The 21,122-nt window shown below is 39.6% G+C and overlaps 1 protein-coding gene across 1 annotated transcript in view; it reads left to right on the forward strand.

Annotated features, from left to right (window-relative positions):
• Positions 1-19,000: 19,000 nt before the first annotated feature.
• Positions 19,001-21,122, forward strand: part of LOC132994269 (E3 ubiquitin-protein ligase HECW1) — a 56,869-nt gene continuing 54,747 nt past the window's right edge. Inside the window, exons 1-2 of the mRNA XM_061064510.1 lie at positions 19,001-19,318; positions 20,438-20,545. Of these exons, the coding sequence (XP_060920493.1) occupies positions 19,033-19,318; positions 20,438-20,545 (394 nt within the window). The 5' untranslated portion in view covers positions 19,001-19,032. The remainder of the gene's footprint in view (positions 19,319-20,437; positions 20,546-21,122) is intronic.

Below are 21,122 nucleotides of genomic sequence, written 5' to 3' on the forward strand. Positions count from 1 at the left end.
TGAGTGTACAGCTGCATGACAAAGTAAATGATCAAATGCTGTCATTGCCAGGAGACTCCCAATGAAGATTTAGTGTTTAAGCTCCGTCCTCTGAACTGACGATCTCTGCAGTAACGGTGGCAGAAATAACCAGTGATGTCATACATTATGGAGGCATTTACAGCTCCTGACCAGCAGATGCCACCAGAGGAACAGTGAGCTGACTGAGGCCCGCAGTAACAAACACTTACAGCATCCCTTACAAAAAAAAAAAAGACTCTCAATCAGTACAAAGAGGCCAAGCCAATATTTGATTGGTTTTAGCAAATTAATAAATATAGAGTCCAATAAAGAAAGTGTGTTCAAAAAATAAAATAAAGAAGAAAGTTGAGGTAGGCCTATTAAGTAGCTATTTTCTCAGCATTCGCCATATTTATATTTGAAAAAATAACAAACAAATGAAATACAAAGAATCCTAACATATTATTAGTAAGTATTTTCTAAGAATATTTAGCCTACCACCTCAAAACTAACAGGCTAGTATTGTAAAGTAGACATTGACAGCCTAAAACCTAATTAAAATAGAGACAAATGTTTTTTTCCAGTGTTTCTTCCAGCTTGTATTTGTTGGGGACGTGATTCTCCAGAAAGAAGCACTAATCGACCTCATATCAGCTGACGCTCTGTGATGGAAAGCGGTTCAAGACATGATAGTGTAATGTCGTGCGTGACTGCTTGCTTGCTTGCTTGCTTGCTTGCTTGTGTGTAGCGTTACACGTTCATGTGAGCTGGTTGGTGGTGGAGGGCACGTCTTTTTGATGACGGAGGCAGCAGCGCACGCGAGGAAAATATAGCCTTTTCTGATTGGCTGTGACTGATTGGTACCCAACGGTGTCAAGCCTCAAAGATTTACCTCGATACGACAGGAAGTGGCACCTTCAAAATAAAAGCGTACTCTACTTTACAGATCTAAAATGACGACGAGACAAAGGCTGCCCCGATTAAGTCAATTTCGTGTTGCATTTCTGTAAGAATAAGAACATTTTCAGCTACAAATTATGACCCCAAAACTGTACAAAGAAAGCTTTACATATTACGGTTTTGTAAAGACAATTTATTGCGCTGCACGGAAATGCTCGCTTGGTGTTGGTTAGCTTTACATTGGTCCAGTGAAAGAGGAAAGGATGTGACTAGATCCTCGTCGGCCCTTTACTCGGTACGCTGTTTGTTTTTGTCCCCGCTGCCTTTTACCGTCGAAAATGGAGCTCGGTGGAAAGTAGCAGGCGTGTATCTCCTCGAGTCCTCGCTGGAGAATGATCCACCGGCAGGTTGTTTTATCCCAGGTAGGTCGTTTCCATTGTTGCTGTGTAACGTTAGGTGATGTAGCAGCCTATCAGTCTCCTCTCCAGCAGCGGCCCAGCGCTCCTGTCATTCTGTGTGACATTTCGCCACAAACGATACATTGAAATACATTCAGAACATCGAGTTGGCCTATTTGGTTCAAATTTTGTGCAATGCCTACAACACGATTGTTTGTTGCCGTTTCCAGCAAAGGGCACGTCTGCATGCAGCACTTAATAAAAGGTGGTTCACCCCACATCCGAAGACGGTTCTGTCGTTCAGATGTTGCAATAGGAAGCCACATCATCCCTCAAAGTTTGTATTACATCACTCGAGAAGCCTAAATGGAGTCATTCATAGCTGTTAGAAGTGTGTCGAATCAAAGACTTGATGAGGAGATGAGGAAAATCTGGAGTCATCTTTCACGTAATATGTCTATTTTTTTCGCCAGTAATGGAATGCAATTTTAATAATTCAACTTTCTGTACCGTGTTCGTCGTGTTGTCTTGGAGCTGGGGATGTTTAGTGCCACGCAGTGTCGCCCTGGTTACTCTTAATTTGGGATGCGTGAGTCCCCAATGTAAGTACAGGCTTCCCCCTCCCTTTGTGTGGGGATTCCCATCGTCAAAATCCTCTTAAATGCTGGAGCATTTTCCCTTTTGTTTCCCTTTGTGCTTCGGAGTCATGCAAATCAATACCCTGCAATAAAACAAATGATAGACCAGATGGAGGCTTGATACCAGAACAGCTGCCGTATGAAAAGTTTAAGGCTACCTCCAAAGAGCTATCCTGTGTCACTGTTTATAGATTTTTGATTTGGCCTATCACCAATGATGATGGTTGTAAGGTATAGGAGGTGAAAAAACATGATATCAACAATGGTAAACAGACTATCAAATCCCAAACGGAAGTAACTTTTTCTTTTATAATCTTACTTAATTTACTGTGATTCTTCGTGCTTGTTTTATTAGGCCTATTGAGCATGGATTACATTCCAGAAACAACAAATAGGCTAAACCTTCACTTCACTCCTGGATGAAAATAATTTTTGCCTTCCTTTTTTTTTCACACTCATAAATATGTATATCCTTGTTTGCACCAAGTTAAGGATGGTTTATGCAGGAGAAAGTTTCAGATTAGGGTTTCTGCTGGTGTGAAATAGGTCTCAGGGGTCGGCTGAGGCCCCTCAGGTCAGGTAGGGTCTTTTAGTCATCTGCTGTGTAACTCCTGTAAGCAAGACTCCATTTATTTCCCATAAACAAAAACAGGAGTTAGATTTTGACATTACCTTCATCATCTGTTTAATAGAGTACGAATCTCTGATCTGGTGTCCTGAGTGCTGGAGATTTGGCTGTTCTGTTGGAGCTGCCTTTCTCTCTGCATTTTGAGAATCACAATGAATACAGCTGAGTACAGCTGTTTGACATTGACGAAGACTTTCCTTCGAGCGACTCAGAGTGCTTATCATACAGAAGATATGGCTTTGTTGTGTTTCTCCCTCACTGCCTCTGATCAGGCGGATGCAGAGCAAACTCTTTTCTCTGGGTTAATCACGTAGATTGAAACTTGACAAAACAGTTCAGTGTCGAAGAAGCTGTGCTTCAAAATGAGGCACTCTTGGAAAGAAGGACTATACATTTTCCTTATTACTGATGCAGCTCGAGCAATTATCCAAATTCAAAATGAATTGATTGTGTAATGCTGCTTAAAATGTTTCAGGGGGTCTAATCTTTTTCATCAAACTGGAAATGTACAAGATGAACTTTATGCTAACTTTGATTGCCTCTACTTTCTCCAAGCAAAAGAGCGCTTCAACACTTACCAGAGGAGTTTGTAAGTGTAACCAGATTGTTCACTAAAAGACAGATTTTTTTCTTCTTCATAATGAGTATCAACTTTGAGACATGACCAAATGCTGACTTGTACCACATTAAGGGCCTGTGTCCACCCAGACAGCAGAACCTCCGCTTCTCATCAGCGATTATTGTTGCTAGGTTACGAACGATAACATCTGCTTCCCTTGGTAATGTCCACTACGTTGGTTTTAGACAGTTCCTTGTGCTAAATGCTGAAAACGCCATGCAAAAAAGGCCCCTCTGTGGACACAGGCCCTAAAGATGTGTTAGATAAAATAAAACATACCGCACTGCACGACTATGATCTCCATTTGACAACAATGGATTCTTAAGTGCGGTTGCTGCAAGGGTAATTGCCTGAAGCTGCTCCAGAGCCGAAGTTTTCCATGATGATGAATGGTTGTCACTCAAGCAAGTTTGATGTAGGTCTTAGTTAAGTCCTTTTTGCAACATTTTGACACTGAACGCTTTGGCACAGTCAGAAGTCCTACAGGTACTTCATGCAGTTTGGATAAACATCAAAGCTCCAACACAAAATGAAATGAAGCAGCGGCTTTTGACTTGTCTTTTGATGTTTCACTGTCATGTCAGGCAAGAGAAAATCATGTTAGAGGAGCAGATAAAGCTAATTCAGCAGTATTTTTAAATACTTTTATTCATTTCTCACAGTCCCCATGAAATGAAAAATTCATTTTTACAGTTTTAAATCTTGCGTTCCTGTGTTAAAGGTTCATTCATTATCTGCCAAATGTATTTCAATAAAGCATTATCTGAGTGTTTTACATCATAATAAGTGTATTTTCTCATCCTGTTAAACGTTTCAAATGTACACAGGGTTTACTAATTTTTTGCTTTGTTGACGCTTACAATCCAATCAAATTCATCCCGATGTTATGTCCTGCCTTCTTGTAATTGGTTCTATCCCGTTTCAGTTGGAAATACATCACTTCATCAAAGTTATGTTTCGTTGGGACTTTAAGCAAATATTCTAAACTCTAACTGATTCCAGCTTTTCAAAATAAAATCCGTCCTTCTTTCCTTTTTCCAATAGGATAGTAATTATTCATAGTATGGTGAAAAAACAGGCATTCGAATATTCAACTTTCAAGCTCTTGAGTGCACAAATTCTGAAGTGATTCCATGAAATACTTTTATGTTTCACCATTGCAATAGCAGACCTGAGCAGCAGAAGAGATCCTCCATAACTTGGTTGCTGTTATGACATCACAGAATCCTGTTCCAGAGACGGTCCATAAATTCTGGGATGCTGCAGGCTTCAGTCATCTTACGGTGCTTTATATAGAGTTTGTATTGATTTACAGTACAGTGCAGAGTTATACAGTAGACATGCTGGAGCACAGAGTGAAAATCCAGCTGGATATTGCACAAGTGGTGAACTATGGGTTTTCTGCTTGATTGCATGTTACACTAGTCACAGCTGGTCTTTTTGAAAGCCAGGCTTGAAATATAAGCGGCTTGCAGTTGCATTGAAATTTGATTAAGGTGAACTCAGAGGGTTAATATTTGCCATGATGACGTATTCCAATCAGTGTGGATGATTTGGTCTAAAAAGAAGTACACACCTGACATGCAGAGACTTTTTTCTTATTATTTTCTGCTTTCTATATTTTTGGTTGCAGTTTGTAGAAACACAAGAACAGGAAATCTAAAAGGGCCATATATTTCAAAGTAAAACAACACATTTGATAACCCACTAGCTACCCTTAGACAACAGCTGATGTAATCGTTCAACCTCTTACAAACTAATACTTCTGTTAGCTAGGGGTTTACATGATTTTGAATATATCATGTAACAGTATCACAGTTATGATACGTTGGATGAGGCTGTTTTGTAACGGGTCATTAAATATGTTGGCCTCTTGTCCTGTACCTTTTCAGTTTCAAATCATGAAGTTGTAAAATGATAATCACAAACATTAGGTAAGATTCCTTATATTTATCTTGCAACCTGAAACACTGGAGAAAAACACTATCATTATGGCAGCATCTCAGTCTTCCAACTCATCATCTCACCAGATGAAAATGGCTCCTGTGTAATTTGATAACTGGCTTGTTATTCTGTCCACCACTTTCCTTCAGACAGTCCTGGTTCCCAAACGAATACTTGTGTTGACTCTCTTAACCCTGAACGTTTCGCTAAGGCTAACATGAGGCTGACAATTGTAGTTTGGAGTAGGCCTTCTGAACATACCATTGTCTCGTACTCTGATTTATGACTTAATACCTTGCTTTTAAAATCAAGACATGCCCATCAGCAGTACACCAGAGTGCAAAGTGTTTCCAGCAAACTTACCCAAGCAAAGTATTGGCATGTTTGCATCGGTCACTGTGTTTGATACCATTTAGATAAAAGCATTGCTGTACCTACTGCAAGTGCTGCTTTAGAGCTCAAAGCATTATGTCTTTTTTCTTCCATTGCATGACACGATGAGACAAATAGTCACAGTTTTGGGAGACCTACTCCTTCTGTTTTTCAAGCAATAGTACCTTCTACATGAGTGGGAGCTCACCATTAGGTGTTATACTGTATACAAATGGCTTTTTTATGATGTGAAATGTCAGCAAACAGTTAAGAAAATACGCAAAGATGGCAGGATGATGACTGTGTGTTACGGCTAGAGTTTAGTCTTTTCTAGCTCTTGGATCTGCCATTGACTGATGTTGTTGTACTTTGCCTCACTTGCAGCAGTCCCTGAGGAAGGGGAGTATATCTCAACAAATAGAGGCAAGACAGCGATGAAATTGGCTTATGGCCAAACATCAAGTTGCAATGGTTTTAGTTGCCCTCTGCCCTTTCTTTCCACTTTTTTTCCTCACCATTTCTTCGTGAACATTTCAAGTTTGGCCCTGTAGCTTGGAATTTGAATTTCCCTCTGTATCAATAAAGTATCTATCTATCTATCTGTGAAACTGTAGTCGACCCTGGACCTTCTTGCTTCTTGGGGACAGTGATTGCAAACCACTGCACAACCAAACCTCCTTCATTCGTATTAGATAAAATATAATCAGATTGTTGTTCTTCCTGCAACTAATGGCCAGACGTCTGCTCTGGTGTAAACACTGAAATGGCCCAGCTTTCAACTCCCTCCTCTTGACTGGTCTGCATTAAAACATGGCGGTGATGAGTGCTGGCTTCCTCTGAAGTGTTGTCTTGACCTGCAGATGGCTGCAAATATGGCTGAATGATATTTGAAAAAAGAGACAGTGCAATATCTTTTCTTTCTGCAATATATATTGCAATATGAGAAGTTATTCCAAACAAATGCATTGAGTGGGCTTAAATATGGCCAATTAACATTTAAATCCTACAATCACAATTTTATTATTTTGAACTTCAAGTCTTTTTCATGTAAGGCCCACACTGTACAGTATGAAGGAAAAAATGTGATAAGCCATACTATTTTCCGTTATTAAACATGCTGAGCAGTGCTTGTTTACATAGCTACATTTTGTTGTTTAGTGCAACACATTCAGACCAACAAAGTAGAGGGAAACTTTTGCGTTTCAGACGCTCCACAAATGGAGGTCGGTGCTCTCAGAAAAGGGCCTAATACCTTCATATTATAATTCAGTTGGCTCCTTCTCTCAGGCAGGATCCAAAGAAAGTAGCACGCAAATCACTAGAGAAACGTTTATTTTTGTTTTGCACAAAAATAAATTTGCCTTAAATGATTTGTGTGCTCCGATAAATTCTGACCTTTGGATGTTTATTGCGGAAGTTCATATTGCGATTTATTGAGCATCCCTACTGCAGAGTGACAAAAACTACAGTATCTGGATTAGGGCCCGACCAACATGGGATTTTTGGGTCAGATACCGATAGCAATATTGTGGAGTGAAAAAATCTGATACCGATATATTGGCTGATATCTTTCTTAGATCTGTCTTCAATCTGAGTAAATAAATATATTTTTACACATTCATTGTGTTGATCCATCAAATGCAGTTATCAAACACTTGTGGAAAAGTTTTATAAGTTGGTCACTCAACTGGAAATAAACTGCTGGTTTGCTTTATTTTCTTCTCAACCCTGTTTTTGTCACACGGGATCACAACTGAGAAACAAAAGTTGTAGAGCAGAGGTTTACAACGGTGAGTTGAGCCTCCCAGGAGGATAGCCCAGAGTTGAATGTGGAGGCATACTGAGTCAATGATACTGCAATGGGGAAATGGGGAATAACACACTCTAAAAATAACAACAGCAAGTTGTGACACACATTCCATAGAGGAAATGTAGGGCCTCTGTGCACTCCTTTTATCAGTCATGAGTTTGTTATATAACAAACTGTTAAAGTCATTATTTGAACAGTTTCATTATCAGGACAGGCATAGATGGTTTATTGAAAGCAGGATCTGTAGATGTGTGTTCACTAAAAACAGGAACTGTTACTGAGGGTAACTCATGATATGATACAATATGCGATACATGGCCATGAATTGATTTTTTTTAACTAGCCCTATAAGACAATAATTTCTTAACACAACACGATATTAGATTAACTTAACTGGGGATGATTTACTTGAGTTGCTTGAGCAGGTGTCTGATTTACAAAGGCTTGATTGCCAGGTTCAACTCCTGACTGTGACCTTTTGATGCATGTCTATCCCACTTTCTCTTCTCATCCCTTAAACTGTCTTGTCCAAAAAAAAGGCAAAAATGCCTCAACTTCCACCTCCAACTATGCTTCATCTTTTGAATTATTTTCTCTGTCTGACAGTAACACTATCCTGCAGTCTTCTTCTTTTATCCTGCTGTCTCCCTTTGTTGTCTTGCTGTCTTCTTTGGCCAATTAACTTTCACTCATGTTGCCATGATTTATTTCGTGACTCCTCTCTGTGAGGAGTCATGACGAGACTCGCAGCGTCAAATGCCAGGGAAATCTGTTTCAAGCACTGTATCTTTTCAAAGTTAAAACATACAATACAAAGTTATAATATTAATAATATAATAAATAAAGTTTTTGGCACTAGTCATTCAGTCACTAGTCAGGACAGCAATAGCCTTATTGGTATTTTGCCCCACTGTAGCTACATAGGTGCCTATTTGTTCAGTTTACAATTTAAATGTAACAAATGTAGGCTTAAATATTTGCCTCATGTTGAAGCCCACAGTGTAACTCACTCATTCCTATGCAATATTATGATTCATGTAAGCATCCTTAAGAAATTATGGAAACGTTAAACAGGATTATCCTTGAAATACAACTAAGGCCCAGCTCAGATTACGAGAGTAATACAATCCTTTTAAAGATTTTAAAAAGATGGGGTTGATCAGTCACATCGGTGGCAACAACGTCACCCTTTTTTTCAAACATGACTGCACACCAAGCTTTTAGGAATGATGGTGCATCACTCCCCTACAGTATATATCTCAAGCAATCTTTCATAAAAGCGGATGTAAACAAATCAAGACTGACATGGCGTTAATACTTTCTGTAAAGCTTTGCATTGAGAAACACAGAAGGAATAACGAGTCTAAGGTTAAGTATAAGGTTTGGTGACGCAGTAAACAAGGGTGGTCTCTCTTCAGGGAAAACTTGAGGTAGGATTTAAGCCGTCAGCTTGAATACTTGTCAACACTAGCATACTCCTTAATGTTAACCGACAAAAATGTTTACCATTGCCTGAAAACACTGAGAGGCTTTGTCTTTGGGTCGATTTTTCCCTTCAGGATATTTTGTTCCCACTTACAGAGTCCTGACTTAAAATCCTAATATGACATAACTGATATTACTAGGATGGCTCTGTCTATACATTTCAAGGATCCTCACATTAGATCCTTTCTAGCCCTCTTACATTACCAAATAATCAAGTCTATGCATCATTATGAACCAAGATCCCAAACAAGCTTTCTCTACCCATTTTGAGAAAAGTTGATGTTGAAACAACTAAGAACTAAGTGTGTTATGAAATATGTAATTCTACAGAATCAAGAAAATTTGTATCATTCCATCAATCTATATTTAATTGTAACTGTACCAAAATCCTATCCCATTATTTTGGTGGCAAAACATGCATAGCTACACTGGAATCCTGGCAGGACAATATGTATTTGCACAATGCTTCCCATGAATCACATCAGCAACATAAAATGCATATCAGCTTTCACTTGCAGTAGAAAGAAGATAAACCCTGGATACAAGTACTCATGAAGACCACAATGGTTAATTTGTAGCTATGGTTACCCATGCTGAACTGAAGTAAAAGCTAGCAGCGTGACTGCAGATCATTACAAAGCCAGATCAATTCATTTCCAGCCGAGGCATTCAAGTCCCCCTTTCTTACCCTACCTGCTCTACATGTGTGCTGAATTAATATTCAGGTTGTCCTGATCGCAATAATGGTGGTTAATTACGCGAGTGGCAGAACAAGTTGGGGGGACAAGTGGGGATATTTCCCTAGAGATTAGATACAGTATGTAAATGAAGCTAGCAAGATAAGGCACCATACTAATATAGTAAGACGAGACTAATGAGCTCTGTAGGGATTTGTGTGTACATGAGTACGTACAGTTTTTGTATGTGCCTGTGCTTTTACATGTTTGCATATGAGTGTCACATCCAACACAAGGCCATGTCTACATTGGAATTTTCCAGCTCCTTTGTTATAGCTACCACAGAACCACTGGAGTCTGCGTTAAGGTACCTGACAGGTGTATTCAGAGTGAAATATGTTTAACCACTATGCTACAGAATTATAGAAGAACCAACAATGGCTTTGAATTCCTTTCACGTTCTAACGAGTACTGTTCTTTAACAATATTCCTGTGAGTCCTTGGAAGGCATTGCTATTCAGCAGCTGACTTTCAGATCTCAGATGTCAGGCTCAGTCTCCTTGAGCACACCAGCAAAAATATAGTTCAGTTCACTGGCAGACAATTATCCAGGTGGAAAGAAGTCAAACTTATATTTAAGATTTTTACAATCTTTAATTAGAGAACACACTCACTCAAGGACCTAGTGTGTAATTTTACTGCTTGTACCTACACTGCAAGCTACCCCACGCTAGCACAAGCTACCCCACGCTTGCACAAGCTACCCCACGCTTGCACAAGCTAACCACCGGTGTTTGGCACCTGCCTGTCGTACAGAAAGCAGGCCAACTCTGCGTCCACAGGTAAAAGCCAGTTTTAGAAAGAGCTTTATCCGCTTGCCTTCGTCTCACTATGATTACATTTTCTCTGCTTTGCTGCTGCGTCCAAGTCCATCATACTGTCTGTTTTGAATCACGTCCAATTGCTGAATTGTATCCCCTCCTAAAATTGCCTGTCATTGGCTGAGGGAAACAAACCAGCAAACCAGAGATGTCCCAGTCGACCAAAACAAACCAAGACATTTCAATCTTGGCAGAGGACAGGATCTCTGCAGACACACTCACCACCACACATGTATGGAGGCCTACAAGTGAGGATTGTGCGACTTTATTGTTGACTTGTATTGTATTTTTTTTAAGAACAGCCCCAGTGAGCAGTCTGAGTGTATAAATGCACCAACAACTGATTTAGATTTAACTTTATATACATTCTAGAGCCTGGTGATCTCAAGGATCTGATCGGGCTGTGGCCGGTGGGTCAGAGAGATAATGAGGCGCCTTTCCATTAAGAGCTCTATAGACAGTAAGTAAAGTTTTAAATCAGCGTCATGTGTATTTGACTCAAAGAAAAAACATCTTGCTTTTAGGAAAGAGTAAGGGTATAATCACCCCAGACGCCTTAGTGCTAATGCTGAGTTTTTGCTTGGATCCAATTTTGTTGTTTTGCTGCTGTTTTAACTAGCATAATATTGCAGTGAGAACTTGTCACATTAACAACAGACCATTTCTGGTCTGACCTGGATATGCATTTGCAATTATAACGTCCTACACATCACGTTGACCCTACAGAATTAACCATGGGGGCCACTGAAAACATTTTTTCTATGATGAAGAAATTTGCGAGCATGAGGATTAAGAGAAAAAAGCTGATTTGTAATTGTGGCTTCTTGTGGAGAAATGGCAACCTTCATTTGAACGGATATGAGTGTCGATTCTGGGTTTCAGGCAGGAGTGGAGATCTCATGGCTTGAATGGGATCACAGAAACAAATTATATCCAACATGTCAGCATGCCAAAGGCTGATTTAACATTATACAACTTACAAGGTCATGGCAGAATTATGACACATTTTGAGTGATGTAAATGTGTATGAATTCTGATAGTAATGTTCAGAGTAATGTCACTTTACAAGGCAAGGCAAGTTTATTTTATTTACAAGAATTTAGACTTAAATGATGAACGTCTATGATAGAGGTGCAAATCAGTACTTATAAGAGTGCATGTGCTGTTCTTATGGTCAAATATGACTCTCACACGAGCCAATCTCTCTCAACTAACAGATAGGTTGATATTCATATAGCATCCAATTTAAGGCATTCCAGGTTTCATGACATCGATTAAGAGCAGGTTATATGATGTCAGTCAACAGTCAGATTGGATCTTATCCTTCTGAACCACAGTTTAAAGTTGGGACATTGCACTGCTAACATGTTCTTTCTTTGCAGGCATGCATCCTGCACTGCAGCAATGCAAACAATGTGACCATCAGTTGATGCACATGAAAACCGTTGACATGTTGTGTGTGTTTTCAGTGTTGGATGATTATGTTTGAATGTAAACACCATTTGAGTCTTATGTCTGTGCTCCGCTGTTTTATCTCTGTTCTCCGTGTTCCAGCGTAGAGGCCACAGTGTCTTTGTCTGTCGCTCTGTGTTTCTCCTCCTGAATTCCTTCATATCTTTATCTGACAAAGATGAAGTATGAAAGTTTGAAGATGCTGTGTTGCTGCCCCCCCTCCCCCCCCCCCCCCCCCGCCTCGAACATAATTGCATACAAATGCCATACTTTGAACTATCACTGCATTCTGCTTTTTGTTTCTATGGTTTGTAACACGCCACCCTTCTCCTCCCATTTCTCAGGTTTTGGTCTGCTTTGGGTTGACTGATCATTATGCTGATGCAGCTCTGTAGTATCAAGGTCAGTGCCCCCCCCCCCCCCCCCCCCCCCGCCAGCCATCACAATTACCCACTATCATCTCCATTTTCCTGCCTACCACAATCCAACACCCCATTTGTCTGCAGGAATATAGGGTATGCCCCTAGTGAAACCTAGTACATCATATCTATGTTTATTCAGTGTCTATTTGTAAATGTGATCATGTCCATGTTCAAATTTAAGCCCCCTGTATTGTATCAAAGAACACAAACACAATCAATGAACATGTATAGTTTGATATAACCTAAGGCTGAATCGAATTGTTTTTTCACTAATATTCACATCACTTGGTGACAAAAACAAGCACGCGAAAATTGTTCTGCATTTGAGATACTGTATATTTTCTCCATGCACAAAGGGCTTCAGCATTTAGACCAATCCATCAACGCTGGCTGAGTGGTGCCCTGAAGCTCCTTTCTAACTGGAGCATTCTCTGATCTGATCCGAGATCACAGCATGGAAAACTCTTTCTGATGTTCGGACTTGCTGGTGATGATGATATACCACGCAAAAAATCTCAGCACTTGTGCTGAACAGACACTGAACGATTCGTAGGTGAAGCCACACAGACTCTGTTTGTAGGTGCTAATAGGTCATTCAGAGCTGCAGTAAATATGATCACAGACCAAGTACTGAAAAACAGGGAGATTGTTTTGATTTTCCTTCTCTTACACACAAAGCTGTACAAAGTGATCTTTGTTGCTGGTGAGTCCGTGGGATCTCATCTGTGACATCTAATGACAGATCATATATAACCAGTTTGAGGTGTCTTTATATTGGATTTAATAATGATACAGTGGTGTTCTAATGTTTCCTGCCTAGAATAAAGAGTAAAAAACAACAGAAACACAGAGATAACACTCAGAGAGAAACGTTTTTGCATTGTACTCTTTCAAAGCTGCAATGCAAAGATGCATAGAGATGCACATTTCCAGACAGGCAACTCAAAACATACAACCACAACAACGTGAATTGGTGAATATTTTCGAGCTTGTGCTTTTCCACGAGTTGGTTTTTTTTGCAACTCAGGAGAGAACATAAAAGTATAAAAACATAGTTGATTGTAACCCCATTTAAAACAAGAGTTTTACAAGGTGTTTGCTTTTTCTCTGACGAATCTGCACCATGATGCACCATCATGAACCAAGCCATTTATTACGATTAAATCAGCAAATTTAGATTATTTTGTTCTCATTCTTCTAGAGGCAGATTTTAGTCACAGTTCACTTTCTCAATAAGACCAATTTGCCATAATTCATAAAATGGTAAACCCAGCACTGACTGACCTAGAGAAGTAGGAAAAACCATTATATAGGATCCTTTACAGTCCTCCAAAAGGGACTGAATACATCATCATTAGGCTATGGTCAGACAATTTATGTTTAGTGGAAGTCTCCAGCAAATTTTAATCCAACCTGGAAAATACAAACTACACTATAACAATGGAGGCAGATGCATTGTACAATGTATCTAATGTTGAAAAAGTTTGACAACTGTTTGAATTATTTATTATTTGATGCTATTTTTATTTCTGAAAATATAGGCAAATCATGTATGCTTAATATTCACATTACATAATATAGATAATGCAAACTCCTAATACAAAACAGAATATAATATTTAATATTTATTTAATATTGCTTTATTCTGTTGAATAAATTGTTATATTCCTACTTATTGCAGGCTGCCAACAAACATGTCTGTTATGTTTCCTTGAGATCAAACTAAATGTTGACAAATCCTTAGACATCGCTCATAACCCAGGATTGACAAACAGTGCCCAACTTACTGATCTCACTGTTCCCTTAAGCTATTGAACATCAAGTAGAGAGGTCAAGGAGCAACTCCTGAGGCAGGATTTTTCAAAGGATTTTAAAACACACAACCAAGGAAATCAAAATCCTAGAGAACAAATGTACTGCTTCAACAGAGGTAATGTCATTGCAAGAGATAGCCGAAACCACTGGTAAATATTCAATATTAACTGCTTGACTTTGACCTACAAACTGATCAAGTGGACTTATGTTGCATCCTATCATAAGTCTATAGCATTCACTCCATTTGTGTGACTCTACAGTTTTGGCCTCTTTTTGTAATACGGTGTATTAGAGAAAGTAGAGCTCTAAGCCACGGAGTAGATGTACTAAAATGTCTTCTTACTTGTGTTGAAATTCCCTTCTCTTCACTGAATACAGCTACTCTCATCAACTGCCTTAATGTTCGGCTTTTGTTTATTTGATAGCTTTTTGTGACTAATGGTCCAAAAAGATGTGTTGATTCATGCATGCTCTTTTGTGTTTGTACAGTTAGTATTATCATCCAGATGATTTTTCTGCCAGTCTGTGTGAACAATTACCATCATGTTGACAAGATGCTTTCTGTGAAACCAGCTCCAAACCAGGCTCTAGTTAGAATCTCCATCTTACATCAGATACGACTCTGCAAGACCACACTAACTGCATGTGTCATATTTTAGACTGAGTTGGAAGCATAGCAACATTTTTATTTGACTCTTACGGACATTTGACTGCTGACCGGCTTGGACAAAATGACTGGTTATTCGTTTAATTGGAAGATATAGTTGTGTAGCCAGTTTTGTGTTCTTGTGCAACCATTACGCACGCTGCTGACCTCCTGCAGTAGTACCTCCACTACAGAACTAATCAAGTTTTTTCTCTGTTAGTAGTCCGGTGCTCCGCCTGCGCCATCTTTAGCCCTCCGTTAGGCCTCTCTGCAACATTATTTTTTGCTACCAGCATGTGTTTCTGTGTTTCTGCGCCCTTTTATGGGCATTAGTATGCGGTTACCTATGCTAATTGGGAACAACGGGCATGTGCTTTCAATTTCCGAACACGAGGAGATAATAATACAGCTGCGATTAAAATTAATCGTTTAAGAACCAGTTGGTGAATCTGACGTACAGTCTTCTTAGAAATCTTCTTAAAGAACAACTTGAGAAAAAATCGTACGGAAATTCTTGAGAAGATATTGGTGAATGAGACTATTAGAAGTTTCCTTTAATAAACAAGTACAAAATATCAAAATACATGTTTGATTTTTAATGATTAGAGTGAAACATTGTGTAGGCATAGTTTTATACAAAAGTGTTTTACACAGTTTTCAAACATTTAAGGAATAAAAGAAGGATCCATTTATCCCTTCAGCAAAATAACATGTTGTGGTAGTGATTTAGCAGCATGCTGCTCAACTGCTGGTTGCACATAGTAAGTAAGTTTAATCATTTAGATTCACACTACTGGCACTTTGCCTCTCAGCCGAAGAGAAGCAAAGAGCAGCTTGTGTTACTAAACATGAGCGCCTGTGCTTTTAGCTTAAATCTCTACTGAACATGTCAGGAAAGCAGCCTGGAATTTCTTCGTCAAAGCTTCTTACTTTAAATTTCTTAACAGATAATGGAGGAAATGGAATTGACTGTTTTGTTGTCCACTCTTTACCACATGAGATAAATCATCCATAGAATACTTTCTCTATCTGGGGAACACACTATTTATCATTTGAACTTTGTAATTATTAAAACACCAAGATGGCTCACTTAAACCATGGTCTACCCACCACTTCGTTCTCCATAAAAAGCCAAGAACGACTTTAAGAACATCACTATTTAACTAATTAAAATAAAACAACAACTTTCAAAACGTAACTGAACAACCTTCCCAATAAATCTTTATCAATCAATTTTTATTTGTATTACGTCAACTACTAACAAGTTTTATCTCGAGACACAAAAAGCAGGTAAAAGCACTTTGGTAAAAAAAAAATTCCTTTTAAAAGGCAGAAATCTTCAGGCCGGATCCCCAACTCATGATGAAACAGCCCTCGTGCCAAAACTGCGCTTGGCTTGAAAAAGGGATAGGGAGAGATGGGATAAGATGCAGGAAGAGAAATAGGGAACAGAGGTGGGGGGGGGGTTTGTTCAGGCAGGCCGTCTATCAACAAACCCGAGGAGCCTAAAAGCTCTGACACACCAAGCAGACGGCAAAGAACTAGTGGCGACGAAGGGCGCCTGTGGCACGAAGCCTTTAGTCTTTGCCAAAAAGTTTCAGTAGAACACACCGCAAAGACTGCAGCCGACGGCCAACCACCACGTTCTGTGCATGCGTGAGAGTCAATAACTCTCCATGCCAGCAGGGGGTGGTAGTCTGTAATCGTCATTCCAAAAAGGGGAAACCGGAAAAGGACAAGAAAGAATAAATTCTATTCTAGATTTTATAGGGAGCCAGTGCAGAGAAGCCAACACAGGAGTAATGTGGTCCCTTTTCCTATTTCTAGTCAGTACACGAGCTGCAGCGTTCTGGACTAGTTGAAGAGTTTCTAGAGACTTACCAGAGCACCCTGATAAAAGAGAATTACTAAAATCCAACCTGGACGTAACAAATGCATGAACTAGTTTTTCTGCATCATTTTGCGATGGGATATGCCTGATCTTAGATATATTACGAAGGTGAAAATAGGCTGTCCTTGAAATTTGCTTGATGTGAGAGTTAAAGGACATATCTTGATCAAATAGAACTCCTAGATTCCTAACAGTGGTGCTAGATGCTAGGCTGATGTCATTAAGGACAGTCATATCATTAGAAAAAGTCTCTCTGAGGTTTTTAGGGCTAAGCACAATAACTTCAGTCTTGTCTGAGTTAAGTAGCAAAACATTTCTGGTCATCCAGGTCCTTACGTCCTTAAGGCACGTTTCTAGTTTACATAACTGACTGGTGCCATCGGGCTTCATTGATACATAAAGCTGAGTATCATCTGCATAACGATGAACATTTATGGAGTGTTTCCTCATAATATTACCCAGAGGAAGCATATATAATGTAAAGAGAATCGGTCCAAGCACTGAACCTTGTGGCACTCCATGGCTAACTTTGGTGTGCATAGAGGACTTATCATTAACATGTACAAACGGAGATCGATCTGATAAATAGGATTCAAACCAACTTAAAGCAGTCCCTAACAAGACGAGCACAGCGAAAAGTCCCCTGTCTGAAGCTAGAAATAGATCATTTGTAACTTTAACTAATGCAGTCTCAGTTCTATGGTGGACTCTAAATCCGGACTGAAACTCCTCAAATAAACTGTTGTCATGGAGAAAGTCACACAGCTGATTAGCTACCACTTTCTCCAGGATATTTGAGATAAAAGGAAGGTTAGATATAGGCCTATAGTTAGCTAGAGTTCCTGAATCTAGAGTAGGCTTTATAAGTGGAGGTTTGATTACGGCTACTTTAAATGACTGTGGTACATAGCCTGCCAGTAAAGACATATTGATCTTATCTAATATAGAGCTGCTAACTAAGGGAAAGACTTCTTTGAACAGCTTGTTTGGGATTGGGTCTAAAAGACAGGTTGACGGTTTCTCACTACTAAACTTAGATTACAAAGAAACCTTCTGGTCTCCATTTCCATTTTAACGTCCTAAGTTCCACTTTCACTAACAGCCAAGATAACTCTGTCTGAACTAATAACTAATAGCAGTATAGCAGAGGTGGATAATCTGAGTTATGAACAAGAGGAAGTATTTGGCACAAACACTGTAAACTGCTAAAATGTTTCCTTATTGAGGTAGTATTTCAATTTCTACCCTTATTTGTACTTTTACTTTCTATGTGCCATACTCATGAAACTGCTGCCAAAGTGTCGCACAATGCCTTTTAACTTGGGGATAGTCAAAAAGTATATTTCTTTAACTGATATGTTTGGTGCATCAAGTGAGCAGAGTAACTGAGCTTCTCTCTGTAAAAAGGAAAATACTGTTGAAGTGGACAATGAGACCAGGATCAATAGATAGTGTAATAAAGTGACATGGACATTACTAATTCAAAATGACATGTCGAGTTAAGCTACTGATCTAAAATAGTTTCAAACCTAGAAGTCACAACTGATAAGTGGAGATCTAATTAAAGTCACATAGTACACAAAAACACAAATTGTAAGTTGTTCTTACACTAAGTGTCCCTAGTCTGTCTACAAACCCCCCAATGATGAGAAAAGTCCATTCTCTCCTTCTTTTGCCTGCTCCACTTTTCAGAAAATGTGTAATCCAACAGGCTGTTTGGAGATTTTGCCTTCATAAAGGGCAGTAGCCCCACTCCCACAGCTAGGTGTTTGTTCTGCCCTCTGAGTCTGCCTTCTCACCGTAAACAATAGGACCTGGAGCGAGAAAGACAGAGACACCCAAGCCCTTCCAGAGAGGGGGCGTGGTCAGACACATCTTATTTACATTTAAAGCTACATACACAGAAACAGCCTGTTCTGAGCAGGGCTGAAATGGAGGTGTTTATAGGCATGATCAAATACAGGATCAGAGTGGCTTTAGAACAAGAAACTTCACAGACATGTTTTAGGGAGCACTGTGACTTTATTTTCTTTTTTTAAAGATTTATTTCTGGGATTTTTGTGCCTTTATTGGAGAGATAGGACAGTGGATAGAGCCGGAAATCAGGGAGAGAGAGTTGGGGAATGACATGCGGGAAAGGAGCCACAGGTAGGACTCGAACCGGGCCGCCCGCTTGGAAGACTATAGCATCCACACATGGGGCGCACACTAACCAATGCGCCACCAGTGCCCCACTGTCACTTTTTTAAAACTGGTTGAAAAGGAGGATAATATGTGACCTTTAAAGATGAAACGGAATAGAAATACATATTTCTTCATCCTTTATCCAGTTGCTTTATCCTTCGATTTTCTGTGTCCAGAACATCATCTGTTGCCTTTCTTGTAGCTCAAAGCTTCATTGTGTGTATTTCGTTTTAGAACTTGTACCAGAATCGGTTCCTGGGCCTGGCGGCCATGGCTTCCCCCACCCGCAGCAGCCAGAACCGCCAACGCTGTAAAGACGCCACCCGTCACAGCTATGGCCCAGAGAGCTTTGCTGTCAATGGCCTGAACCAGGAAACCTTCATGTTGGGGCTGTCACGGTCCACAAGCGACACCGATCTGGTCTCCCCTGATGCTCGCTCCACCCTCACCATTAGCTCCTCCCACTACACCATCGGCCAGTCTGAAGACCTGGTGATCACATGGGACATCAAGGAGGAAGTGGATGCTGGAGACTGGATCGGCATGTATCAAGTTGGTAAGTGAGATATTACATGAGGTGATTATTACAAGGTGAAACGAGGTGTACATGGGTCATGTGCATTCGCCCATATCAGCACCATCATTAAAGAATATGTGATGACCCTAGCCTAAATAAGGCTGACAGCTTTAGTTAAGGTTGTTGCTTTCAATTTAGTGGTAGATTTATTGTTTTCAGTTGGCAACAGAGATCTTAAAGTTAATTAATTTGGTATCTAGGCTAATAAAACCCAAACTAGCTGCCTTGTTAGATACAAAACTGGTATTTGATAAATAAATAATCTGGGCTAAAATGGTTATTTAACAGATGTAAAAGAAGTGTCTTTATTAAAAGCATTAGTATCTTCTACATCTTGACTGAAGCCGTCTTTGTGTTGAAAGTGTCATTGTGCCATTCACTTACGAGTCTTCAGTCTGTGTGCTAGTGTTGGATGTACAGGTTGTTAGACAGAACCAGACAGAGGCAGAGCTCTGGTCCTAAGCTCCTCAGTGCACAATATCGGACTTCAGCCTGTAGTTTGACTGACAGCTATCTGCTTGTGCTGTCACTTACCTTCACACATCCCCCCCTCCCCCCCCCCCCCCCCCATTATGAGAAAAGTCCATTCCCTCCGTCTTTTCAGAAAATGTGTGCTCAAACAGGCCATTTGGAGATTTTCCCTTTGTGACATCACAAAAGGCAGTAACCCCTCCCCCAGGTGGGTGACACTCCCACAGATAGGTGTTCCACCTTCTCACCGCAAACACGCAAACAATAGGGCACAGTGCAAGAAAGGCCAAGTCACCCGAGCCCTTCTAGAGGGGCGTGGTCAGACACAGCTCATTTACATTTAAAGCTACATACACAGAAACAGCCTGTTCTGAGCACGGCTGAAATAGAGGGGTTTATAGACATGATGAAATACAGGATCAGAGTCGAAACTTCTCGTACATACATTGAGACTCTGAGACTTGAAAGGTTGAAAGGAGTTTAATATGAGACCTTTAACATGGAGAATCAATTGCAGTAAGCTCATATAAAGGTTAATGGGAAAAGGAATATAATGTTGCCTCATTATAATAATGTGTAAGGGTTGGAGTGGCAATGTAACTTCATCAGCTTTATCTCTTCTCCCAGATGAGGCTTTGTCTGAGAACTTTCTGGACTATAAGAATCGAGGCATCAATGGATCTCACAAGGGACAGATCGTTTGGAAAATTGACTCCAGCTCCAACTTCAGTGACTGTAAGTAGCAAAAATTGTCTCTTGTTTTTTGGGGGATTTTTTTTACAAAATAAAAACAGCTCCAGCAACAGCCTATAAAATGTAATAAGTGCACCTCTCAATCCAGGCTGCATCAGTTGATTCTTTATATAACGACTGTTTTGAGGTTTATGTTTGGACCTCTGCTTTCTTTCAGTTTATATTCAGCCTCTATCAGTCACAGGAAGCCTTTTCACAAAGCCTTTCAAGTCAAACAAAAGTTACAAGAAGATAGTCACTAAAAACACCAGGACATTCAAGGAATCGGAAAAACATTTTTGGAAAAGTTATAATTTAAAAAAAAATTGGATCTCTCTCTGGATTCTGGCACAGGACACCAGAAAACTGAAAGGTGATTTAAAAAACAGCACACGTTTGGTGCATTTGATCAGTATAACAGAAAAAAATCTGCTTTATATTCACAATAGGACTGTCAAACAGTTCAACATTTTAATTGTGATTAATCGCAAAATTTCAATAGTTAATCACAATTAATTGTACTTGAAATTCCATTATTTCACATAAGAATAAAAAATGTAATTTCTTTATTTTTATTTTT

Source organism: Labrus mixtus, chromosome 19, assembly GCF_963584025.1.
Source record: "Labrus mixtus chromosome 19, fLabMix1.1, whole genome shotgun sequence".
In the NCBI taxonomy this organism is placed as follows: domain Eukaryota; kingdom Metazoa; phylum Chordata; class Actinopteri; order Labriformes; family Labridae; genus Labrus; species Labrus mixtus.